Source organism: Paramormyrops kingsleyae, chromosome 8 (assembly GCF_048594095.1).
Source record: "Paramormyrops kingsleyae isolate MSU_618 chromosome 8, PKINGS_0.4, whole genome shotgun sequence".
Lineage (NCBI taxonomy): Eukaryota > Metazoa > Chordata > Actinopteri > Osteoglossiformes > Mormyridae > Paramormyrops > Paramormyrops kingsleyae.
In genome coordinates, this window is record NC_132804.1 from 27384658 (window position 1) to 27397031 (window position 12374).

At 43.9% G+C, this 12374-nt stretch overlaps 1 protein-coding gene across 5 annotated transcripts in view; it reads right to left on the bottom strand.

The window, feature by feature from the left end:
• poc1a (POC1 centriolar protein A) overlaps positions 1-8054 on the bottom strand; it is a 41880-nt gene extending 33826 nt beyond the window's left edge. For 4 of the 5 annotated variants that reach the window (XR_002836663.2, XR_002836662.2, XM_023799538.2 and 1 more), the window contains exons 1-6: positions 7640-8054; positions 7322-7406; positions 7062-7233; positions 2154-2333; positions 1232-1339; positions 497-612 (exon numbers count right to left, since the gene is read on the bottom strand). Coding sequence is in view for 3 of the 5 variants with exons in the window: in XM_023799538.2 (XP_023655306.2) it covers positions 497-612; positions 1232-1339; positions 2154-2333; positions 7062-7233; positions 7322-7406; positions 7640-7654 (676 nt within the window). In the remaining 2 variants the exon portion in view is untranslated. Of the gene's footprint in view, positions 1-496; positions 613-1231; positions 1340-2153; positions 2334-5777; positions 5987-7061; positions 7234-7321; positions 7407-7639 lie in introns of those variants that run through there. The other variant, XM_023799539.2, reaches the window with a different exon arrangement.
• Between the last annotated feature and the right edge of the window lie 4320 nt (positions 8055-12374).

The following is a 12374-nucleotide window of genomic DNA, read 5'->3' on the forward strand; positions in this document are numbered from 1 at the left end:
TCTGAGAATAAAGATTAAACATCTTCCCTGGAACACCTTGGGCCTTGGAAGCATGTCTACCCCTCAAGGGTCTCATCCCACATAATGGAATTGCTTTGTTTTTTTTTCATTTCAGATACAATCAGATACAATCTTATTTTTCATTGAAATCCAATGGGGAAAGAGGGAGGTAAGACCACCACAGAGGAGCACTTTGCTGCACTGTAATCAGCTGTAGTTGATGCTCCATCATGTAACGGGGATTCATGCCGGCAGCCATTTCCCTGGCTTTAAAGCCATCGCAATCACATGACAACAGAGAGGCCTTACCCGGTTAGACCGCAAAGCAAGCCTGAAAACGTCCTTTTTAACTAAAAGAACAACCATCATGAAGTTTTGTTTTAGTTCTTTAGGGCGATTTAACACACGAAAAAAAAAAAAAAAAAAACAGCAAGCAGCGGCTGTAGGAAACGCCAAATCCTCAACGTCCGCACGACATCACAACTGGGGATGTCACCTTGGTAGTGCTGCAGCAGCTTGGTGGTGCGGATGTCCCACACCTTGACGGTGCTGTCCGTGCTGGCGGCCGCGATGCAGGTGCCACTGGGGTGGAAATCAGCATGCGTCACACACCTGCACGGAGGAAGCGGATGAGGAGAAAATACTGATTGGGTCGCTGCTCACTTTTAACTAACAGCAGTATGAGAAAATCCTTTTCACAGCATAAAGACAGACTTCAGACTGTATAGTGTAGGTATAGATGTGACATTTCTGAAAGGACAGTGACCAAGACATTAGAACAACTACAACAATTATGTCTCTCCCCCAGAGTCTGAGAGAGATGGTGTTTCTCAATCCCAAGAACACACAATCATAGTTGCAGTCTTGGCAAGACCGGTCTCGCTAATTGCCATCCAAAAACAAACTTGGGACGCAATGAATCTTGGGATTGGTCTCATTTTGTGAGGATGCAACTGATGCATCTTTGATATTTGGGGCGGGGCAAGAATGCCATCTGGGGACTTTTACCGTCCTCTGCACTTCTGTATTGGAACTGGTCTTTAGCAAAGGAAGATGACATAAAACAGGTACATGAGAACACAAGTACGATCAAGTACGCATATTCTGAGATAAATAATTTAAACACAAACAACCTTCCAGAAAGTGTATGACAGGGGGTAATTAAAAATTTTCTCTTGGCCGTAGGATGTTGCAGCAGTACCAAACTGACACACTTCATCAACACACTCACCCTCCATGCTCATAAAAGGAGTGCACACACTCGCGGCTGGTTTTGTCCCAGACCTTGACGGTTTTGTCGTCACTGGATGAAAGAATCAGCCGACCATCTGGAGAAAACCTGAACAAGAGACAGTCTTAGCTTACCATCCTACAAATCTCGGTACGTGTCGTATTCCACTTGAATGCCAACACTAGCCAAACGACAGACGTCCATAGATCAAGTTTTCACCTAATGCCGAAATTACTCTAACACGGCGTCATGTTTAAAGTATTAATAGCACAGACTTAACGCACACAGGCCTTTTGTATCACACACAGCCTCTGGTTATGATATAATAACACTAAAACAGGGGGAAAAAATACAAAAAAGGTCCATCACATTCTAAAACAAGTAATGCAAAACCAGGTGGAAAAACTAGTATTTCATGTTGATATAGGAGGAAGCTAGCTCCTAAGGAAATTGAGTAAGCCACACCGTCGAGAGAAGTTAAACACCTCATGTGAAATCGAGTTCTGAACGGATCACCCAAACCAACAGTCGACAAACGAGCCATTGCGGTGACAACGTGTTAGAACAATCGGAAACACAACCCAAAGCCACCCCAGGAAGAGAGTTATTAAAATGATAAGTGAAACCAGCTATGCTTTCGGGAAGCTGGTTAAGTTACTTCAGAAGGCCACGCCCTCACACCCAGCTCCATAAGCAAGCTCCATGAGTGTGGAGGACTAATGAGCAGAGGAAAGCGGAGACAGCTCGCTTCCCTGAACAGGCTCTGACCAGCGCCCTTCCACAAGGCTCCTAACTCTGTTACCAACGCTTCAAGAATAACACTCAAGATAAACAAATCATCTGCCTTTTTCGGTCTTCTGGCAGCCGTCAACCGTACCCTTAACCCACGGATGGGCTTCAGAGCCGCCTGAGTGGTACCTACTTGGCACAGCGCACCCAGTTGATGTGCTGATTGAGGGAGAATAGGAACTTCTGTCGGTGCACCGTCCACACTTTGACGGTCTTGTCATCAGAGGCTGTGACCAGGGACTGGCCATCGCCGGAGAAGCTCACGCTGCGGACTGTGCCAGTGTGTGCACGGAAGGAGGTCGACTCACCCTTCCTAAATGGGGGGGGGGGCAATAATTACCATTAATAACGATTCAAAATGATTATACAGCTAATTACCAGCATCCAGGATGAACAAACCTAAAGCTAACTGGTGCAAACCCTTGTATAAATAACCCATAAACAAAACACAGGCAACAAAAAATCGAAAGTATGTTATAACAATGAATTTAACGAGCAGAGAGATGAGGTGGTACTTTATTGATCCCCGGAGGAAAATTAGTATGTTACAGCAGTTCAGATTCTGACAGCAAAAACCGAGACGTTCAGAGAAAACAGAGCAAATGGGGCAGAATAAAAAAAACGAAAAAAAATGTACAGATAAATAAAAAATGCGAATGTGAATAGATGTAGAAACATGAGAGAGAAAAATGCAAAGATGACAATGAGTACAGATGTGAATAAATGATATTTGGAATGAAATTCCAGCAGGACTGAGACACAAATGGACATGACAAACAGCAAGAAGGGCTCCCGCACAGAGGAGTCTCGTTCGGCCCACCAGGAAAATGCTGGTATGTCAGTTGTCGTCCAATCATGTACTGGCCGACTTAAACTGCACCACAGAAAAGGCCCTCATATACAAAAAAAAGCCATCTTGTGCATATTCACTACCCCACTGTATCGACAGTGTCCTCGGTCTCTGCACGAGGATATATACACAACTGGGCACCAGGTGAGCCGCGGCTTCCAGTTACACACATGATAGGAACAAAAGCCGTTCCCTGTGCACCCGCCGATGCGTGCTCCCACCATATAAGGTGAAAGACAGAGCTCCGGCCTTATATGGCTAAAGACAGTGTTACCATAGTCAACATCTGTGCCGCAGGTGAAAGGGGGATGGGGGGGGGGGTATCACAGCACAGGCCCAGAGACGATGTGCCTCTTCCAATGCAAACCCACCCCCATGTTCGACCTTAGACAGTGGATAGGACGCCATGATCAGCTTACCGGCAGATGCCGACACAGCCTCCCTCCCTACAGCCCTGTGAAGCTCAGACAGGCACGGTGAAATCAGAGACCATTATTGGAATCCCCCCCCCCTTTTTTGGACTCCCTTCAATCAGTCCCCCACCTGAACCGTAACAGACAAAACACATACAGCCCTAACGTCTCACTAAAATCTATGTCTATAAACCTGCATCTACTACACAAAGCCACTTATGATCAGAAATCAGCAGTGATCATTATGACCCATATCATCACACAGTGTAGCCCAGCAATAAATAAATCATCTAACAATGACAACTACACACTACATGCTCACAGAGAAACACATTCTCCACTTTCCACATTGGTGCAAATGAGGTCAAGGGTAACGCAGAAAGAACGTGTGAAATATGACACGTTTCACTCTAAAACACAACAGTAACAGGCCGCACCCCCACCCCTCACATGACTGGAATTTGTCCTGCGTCAAGACAAAGATTCTGGGAGGTGTTTGGGGGGGGGGGGAGGGTGATGCATGTCAGTGCGCGGCAAGGAGAGGACAGCTTCCACAAAGGCGCCATTCTTGGGCATGCAGTGCATCTCGCTAAATTAACTACCTCAAGCCTTCATTGCGATAAACAGCCCATTAGTTTTAGGGCTGCGGATGCGGCTCTTAAGGGTTGTCAGAAAGACCCAGCACACTCACCAACTCCCACCAAGACCAGAATAACAAAAAGCATGACAGACTCGTCATAAGTAAAGAGAGGCCTTGTTTTAATACAACTGCAGCACAGAACCTGCAGGGACCACGTCATCAATGCGCATATGCTTTGTCGGCTGTTTTTAAATCGACACATTTATGTAATTTGCTGTGATTACAGTTCTCACTGCATAACACCCAAGTGTGCATATAATGCAGGTGCAGAATGTAATAATGGAAAATCACAGCTACATCAAAGCTACAGACCTACATATTAATATATGTACCAGACCAGAGGAGTCTTTAAGGTGAGCCTGGTGCTAACAGGGAACTACAGGGAAACCTAATAAGGTGATATTATTGGTGTGCTCCTTCCGAAAATAAATCCAGAAGGCAATACAGCCAACAACAGTAATAAAAGCTCATCTTACACTAAAGTCAGTAAGACACTAAATTGCTTATGTTGTGAGCTGACCCTGCAATTTGCTTTCTGACTTTCTAAACGGCACAAACTTATTTGGCTATTCTTGCTGCTGCCAGAGTCATTTCCACGTGAGCAAACCGAGCGCACATGGGACTCCAAGTGCACTGGTACTTCCTAACGGGGCACCGTGGATGGAAATTTACGACGTCAAATTAGTGCAAAGTGCACAGGAAATAAAAGTTAATTTTCACCAGAGAACAAAAACATTTGCCAACAACATCCATCGATTGCCTCCCCTCGGGGAAGCTGCTCTGTAATTACCCTTCACGTTTGTGCCAGTTCTGTAAAAATTAAGACACCACCATACATTTTTCAAGCCTGACATTCTTGTTAGGAGGCAAAAAAGCCACAAATACAGTATCTCCTGCATCAAGCCTCATCCAGAGTAACAACATCAGGACAGGTTTCCTCACCTCAAAATAACATTTCAAAATGGGGTCAGACAGCACAGTCTGCTCAGGGGCCCAAGCAGATCATGCATATTGCTACGGCTTCCGGGCATCACATGAGTCCCATGAAACCTCCTGGCTGTCACATGACCCAGTAATTATTGCACTGCTTAGCCCATAAGCTATTATTTGGCTACAAACACTGGCAAGAACACAAGACAAGGATGATGGCCCACAAATGGTATGGTGGCAGTAGATGCTAAAAGTTACTTCACCAAACAGTGTTCTCCAGTGTCTATAATGAGCACATTTTTCCCTATGTTTTCACATTCGGTACTGTATACCTCACTATTAAGGGATTCAATAAATCCACATCAACCCAAAAAACACACACATTATGGTTTCAACCATATGCTCCATCAGGCAATGTCCATAAACCCTATTTAGTAACTATTCACCACTGAGAATTCATATTATAAGCCACGCAGTAATTAACAAGCCCCAAATGCTTAAATCACTATGATCTCGTTCAAAATGAAACAACACTGCCACCTAGTGCCACACAGATTCAACACCAAGCTTCCTGAATCAAATTAGTCCATGATGGAAATGTAAATACTATTACTATATACAAATTAGTCACATTCCCAGAAAACACATGCAAGCAGAAGCCAAAACAGAAGACTACTTACTATAAACCAAGGTATATTTGGTATCATCTGACTTCATTCCCTGAGTCATATCAAAATAACTATAAATATTACTGTAAAAACTATCAATAAAGACAAAAGGTCAATTTACTTGGCAGTTATACAAGCTCAACAGAATCTGGTCAGGTGATAAATGGCTGCCCTGTTTTCTTCCTGGGGATTTGTGAACCGGAGTCTCTAAATTGGCCAAAGCATGCGAGTGATCGTTAGCACTGTTGCCTCACACCTCCAGGGTTGGACTTTGAATTGCACCATCACTCTGTGTGTGGGGGAATGAAGATCTTCTCTGTGCCCATCCAGTACAAGAATATGCAGTCAGGCTAAATGGCATCTCTCAACAGCCTGGCATCCCATCTAGGCAACCCCTGTGCCCTATGTCACCTGGGACGGGCTCCAGGACCCCCACAACCCTGTCCAGAAAAAGCATCTGGAAGACTGAGAGAGAAAAATATACAGTACCAGTCAAAAGTTTGGACACACCTACCAAGAGAAAGGTTTATTTGTACTATTCTCTACATTTCAGAATGATTATAAAGACATCAAAACTATAAAATAACATATATGGAATTATGTACCGACCAAAAAGTATTTTAAAAATTTGGTTGGAGGGTGGGGCAGCTCTGGGAGTTGGGACTCAGAATGCTATCAGTTCAAATCCTGTGGTGGGCAGAGAGATGCCACCACTGGGCCCTTAAGCAAGGCCCCTAACCCAAATTGCTGCACAGACTAGCTTCATGAGGTGGCCATCTCTGCATATATGCTGAGCACTCATTGGTCGCTTTTCCTTCACTCTGGTCAAACTCCTCCAAAACCCTTTCTACTGTGTTTTGGTCAGTTCTTACTTATCTGAACTTATTTCACTTGTTCAACATATTTTATTTTACTTATCTTAAACTTTTCTAATACTAAAGCTATATATACACTATGCTATGCTGCTGTCTAAATTTATGTTTGCTGCTGTAACAAAAGAATTTCCCAGTCTAGGTCAACTGTCTAGAACTGTATCAATACTACAATTGTTGAATACTTTCTTGTTCTAAACCTTTCCTGATAAAAAATATGCTGTTTATGTTAAATATGTTAATTGCAGTGCAATGCAAAGATTAAGTAAAATATCTACCTCTGACATGCTAAAGTACAAATCAAATGTTTCATTCTATGCTTTTTTCCCACATTTGCCATTTTAAAAACAGAATTTACACTTCATTTATGCACAAAGAAGCACACGGTTTATGCAACTGGTAGTTGAAGCTTACAAAACATTCTCAACATAGCCATCCTTGGTAGTTAAAGGTTGTTAATGTCTGTTAATTAAATTTGGCCTGTTCTAAATTTTATTACTTGAATCATTTCAATATTGCAGTGTTAACCATCATGATACAATGGTAATATGTTAATGCAACGCAATGTAGTGGATCATGACACTAATATTGTACCATGGGCTAGTTAGCAATACCAAGCCATTTATTTATTTGTGTGTGTATACATCTATCTGATGAGTGTCACTTACACACTGGGTACCCAGAGGCGGACAGTCTTGTCCCTGGATGCTGATGCTACAAGGTGTCCTGAGGGGGAAAACTGGACGGACATCACTGCGTCCTTGTGTCCCACAAAGCGATAAGCTCTCATCTGACTCTTCATGTTCCAGATCATGATACACGAGTCCATAGAGCCTGTGGCTGAAAAGAACACGGTAAACTCGTGTCAAGACTGACATGACACTGCGGATGCAGATGTGAATATTAACGGATCCGTTTTACTAAGTACCTATTTGCTTCATGTTGCTGTTGAAGTCCACACTAGTTATGGTGTCTCTGTGACCCTTAAAATGTCTCTCAAGCGTTGGGTCTTCCTGCGACAACATCAATCACAGAAACATTATATCACGCTTTACGGTTTCATAGCGGATTAAGTACTGTAAAAACAGCTAAGGTACATGTTGGTTTAAGATAACTATATGCATGCGTTTAGGTTTTATTTAATCAAAACAAAGTATCCGAACAAAGCAGCGATGCATGTTATTCGTGTTTAGATAGGTATCAACATAAAAAGGGCAAGATATACATCATTACAAAAAATGCTTACCAAAGCGGAAGTCATTTTGAATAATGTGAAATCTAACACAACCCGAGAGCGAATAAGTTATAAAAAAAATACTTTAAATGGCTATGTAAATGTACTTCTCGGGTGTTAAATAGCTGGCCCCATTCGGCGACAGACTCCAGAATTGTCAAACGGCAATATCGTTAACTAGAAAAGCTGAAGTATTTTGGAAATGGCATTCGCAGGTAGCCATATCTAACTGGAAAATTTAATTTCGGTAACAGCCCGTTAGCTGAAGTTCAAAAGGAGCGCGTTTCTAACTTAGCTAGCTAGCCAGCCAGCTAACTAAACAATAAACAGCCGTTTTTAGTTTACGCGCCGGTTTAGGCGCCTATAATGTTCGACCGGATTTTAAAGGGAAAGTGCCCAGAGGATTATCTGTTTTGCCGATTTAAAGTAATCCTGCTCCCTAACGGAAGTACAGGCGGGTGGGTCTCGACTTATGCAAAAATTGTTCCACGACCCCTAGCGTAAGTCGGATTTACTTTACTATACATTCAAGAGTCCTTGTAGCAAAACCACATAAACCTAACATATATTAGTAATGCATATTAAAGAGCACATATTAAATAAATGGAAATGCAGTGCAAATTTACTTAAAATGGTATGTCAGCTTTGCGCATGCACTTCCTTTTACTCTTTGTAGGCTTATAAATCGAGAGCAGTCTGTAGCAATCCAATCCATCCGTCCATTTTCTGTACCTACTTGTACAATTCAGGATCACATGGGTCCGGGATAGGCTTTTACTTTTTGCATTACACCAGAACAGTACATTAAATTGATTGGACAATAGATGTGTCTTTATGGTCACACACTGAATACACTGGTGCTGAAAATCCATCTAATGAATCCAACCATCCATCCATTTTCTGTAACCATCCATCCATTTTCTGTACCCACTTGTCCAATCCAGGGTCACAGGGCGTCCAGAGCCTATGGGCGCAAGGCACAATGAATCTTATTGTCACGTGCAGGAGCATCACTAGAGATTTATAAAAGGGGGGTTAAACCTTCATTAGGGTGGTCTGATGGAAATGGGCCACATTATTTAAACTAATTGGTGTACATTTATTAAGTCCCCCAGAAATAGGTGTAACGGCGTAATATAGTTTTGCCCTAAGATTTCTTGGTGAGCGTGAGTCAGAGAGCGCGAGTGTCACGCCAGATGCATGAGTTGGCAACCCTGATTGTAATATTGATTTTTTTTAAATCCACATCACTTTGAATTAAATTAACTTGAATTGGTCTACACAAAGCAAACAGGATCAAATGTTTCTTTAAATCATTCTGTGCAGCATTTTTACAATTTCAAATTTAATTAGATTTAAATTACCTTCAAATCCCATCAGAGAAAACAAACATTTATGTTATACGCCCATATATACCCCATTTTTTATCTATTATTGTATATTTCATATATTTTTCTTTTTACCATATTTAATAGGCTACTCAGTTTTTCTTTTAACGATGCATTACACATTATGCATTAGATCTTTATATAAAATATGGAAAGAGGTTGGAAATGCATCATACGTTCAGCAAACAAACAAAATGCAGAACAAAGATATACAGGCCAGTACATCGTAATGCGTGTCTTTAGACACCAGGGGTCAGAAGAATAATATGACATTTATTGTTCAGTTTCCCGTTTTCTAGTAAAGTTCATCTATGCCTCTTGTATTTGTTTCTCCTGCTCAGAGTCGCTGGTCCTTTTATTATGGTTAAGGTTAGGGTTAACACAGGGCACATCCTGCGATGGCGGTGGAAGTGTAGAGTGATACGAGCTTATATTAAAATATTGTTTGTATTTTTAAACAACGTTTTCATGAGTGCCGATTCTACATTTCAACCAGGGGGGGGGGGGGGGTTAGCTGTCACCGCAAGCCACTGCCAAGAACCTGCGAGTAACGAGGTTCCAGCTGTCCTGGGCCACAATGTCAGCGGTCAGTGGGACATGGTGCCATTTCCACGTCGCCTGTAAGGACGGTCTCACCAGTCGGTGTCTTTCAGGAGACACCACTAGTTTGTGACAGAAAAGGGGGGGGTCACTCATATTGTAGTCCACTTGATTAGTTGTTGAAAGTTGTAAAGTTGTTGAAAGTTGTACCTCAACATGCAAACCTATGAATCAAAGGCACAATAATGAACTCTTACATCTGGACTCTGAATAGTTATGAATACTGAGTACTGTTACCATACTTTTTTTCATAATATTTATTTATAGGTGCTGGACAATTTGTGTGTGCATTTTCTTTTTAATGTAATGTTAATGCATTTTATACATTCTTTTGTATGCCATTTTAAAATAATGAAAACTTTTGCAGGGCCAGTTGTTCTGCTGGAGGGGGGGCAGATGCATTTGACCATAATGTCCTCCAAGAATTACTTACACTTACACTAGATTGCCAGCATTGAGAAACAAAAGACAATTTTGAAACCAATGTTATTTATGCAAATATGTAACTCACTTTAATCTTTTTCTTTAGACTGTCTTGCTTCCACAAGCTTGACTTCAAACCCAAAGTAGCATACGTATTTTGGGGTAATGGGGGACATGCCGAGACCAAAACCGTCGGAGAGCTAATAGGGTCAGGCCTGTTGGGATCGGGGCTGGTGTGGTGCTGAGGTGTCACCTGCTGTATGGCGGCACTTGGGTCCCAGTTTGAGGCGGCCCATCCGGGTGGGCGTGAGGAACGTTTTGGCTCTCCGGCAAGATGACCATCTTCCTCTGCTGAGGGGGGAGCACTCTCTGAGGTACGCAGACCGGGGAGTGGTCAGATCTCTGTAGGTGGGTATGCCTACTTTTGGTGTGGTCAGTCTGATGGCTGCCATATTCAGGTAGTAGCTGTTGCTGTAGCGGATCGGCTCCTTCCGATGGTGTCTGACGTCACGTCTTTCAACGAGCATATTATGAAACTCAGGCTAAGGCACTCCTTGGGTGTCTTGTCTGTTGCCTCAGTGTATGCTCAGACCGCGATGAGTGATGTCTCATTGAGGGAGACATTTTACTCGCAACTTCGCTCGGTGGTTGAAGGGTGCCCACGAGGTGACACTCCTCTGGTCATGGGTGACTTCAATGCGACCACTGGCACTGACAGGCTGGCTATGAAGATTATGTCGGTCCCCATGGGTCTGGAGACCGTGGTGAAAGTGGCTCCATCGTCCTTGACTTTGCGAAAGGTCAGGGGTTGTGGGTCGCTGGATCCTGGTTCCAGAGCCCTGAACCGCATCGTTAGACTTGGTACTCCAGTACTGGTGGTGCAGCAAAGGAGATCAATTACATCCTCGTGGGCAGATGCTGGGGACTCCTGCAGGACTGCAGGGTCTACAGAAGTGCCCAGTTTGTGAATTCTGACCACAGACTTGTTGTTGCTACTCTGAAGATTTAGCTTAGATCCAGTAGGCTACCACCTACTAGGGGAACAAGGCTGGACTTAACCAGACTCCAAGATCAAGCTCTTTCTGATGAGTTTGCACGCAATTTGTGTGAAGAACTTGCAGACTTTGGTGCGACTGCTGACTCTACTGTGATGTGGGAGATCTTCCGTGATAAGGCCCTGAAGGTTGCCGAGAGTTCTGTTGGTGTTGCCAGTGTTCCCAGAAGGAAATGTTTCATCTCGCAGGGCACCCTGAATATTATCGAGAGGAGTCGCAGCGCACGACTTGATGGCAACTCCAGTCTGCACTGGGAAATGAGAAAGACGGCTGTGAGGGCTCTGAGGGCAGATAGGAGGTGTTTATTAGACAAATCTGTGAGCAGGTGACACACCATCTGTGGTCTAGTGACCCACGTCCTGCATACAGAGGAATCAAAGCATTATGCACATCTGAATCTGTTCCTCGGAGACTTGCAGTCAGAGCGAGTGATAGAACGGTTCTTACGGGTAACACTGCAGTTGTGACCCGCTGGGCCAGCTACTTTGAGCAGCTGTTTAAAGCTGACCCTCCGGCTAGGATGTTGGACATCTCTGGGTTCACGGTTCTCGAAGTTGATCCCCCGATCAGCTGAGAACCACCCAATCTCACTGAGATTGCGCGGGTGGTGAATCTACTGGGGGTTGGGAAGGCCGCAGGGATCTGTGGTATCTGGGGTAAACATCTCCAGGCTTGTGGTAAGGCTGTCCTCCAGGCAATCTTTGCTTCTATTTGGGAGTCAGGCACCATCCCAACTGACTGGAAAACGGGACTTGTGGTCCCTATCTTGAAAGGGAAGGCTGATTCCTGGATTGTGGCAACTACAGGGGGATAACACTGCTTTCAGTGCCAGGTAAGGTCCTTGTTAGGGTCATCCTTAATAGGATCCGTGAACACTTGTTTGTCTGTCAGTGACCAGAGGAGTCTGGTTTTACACCTAAGAAGTCTACCCTCGATCGTATCCTTGCACTGAGGGTTCTCATTGAGCGCAAGCTCGAATATCGGCAGAGGTTCTTTGCAGCCTTTGTTGATTTTTGTAAAGCGTTCGACTCAGTTGATCGAGTTGCCCTGTGGGACATCCTGAGACTTCACGGGATCCCCTCGAAGTTACTGGACATCATGGCCGGCCTGTACACTGGTACTGTGAGTGCTGTGCAGAGTGGAGGGGGAACCTCTGCATTCTTCCCAGTTGATTCTGGGGTTCGCCAGGGGTGTATTCTTGCTCCTACTCTGTTCAATGGTTGTATGGACTGGGTGCTGGGCAGGGTCGTGGGGTCCAGCAGCTGTGGGGCGTCCGTTGGT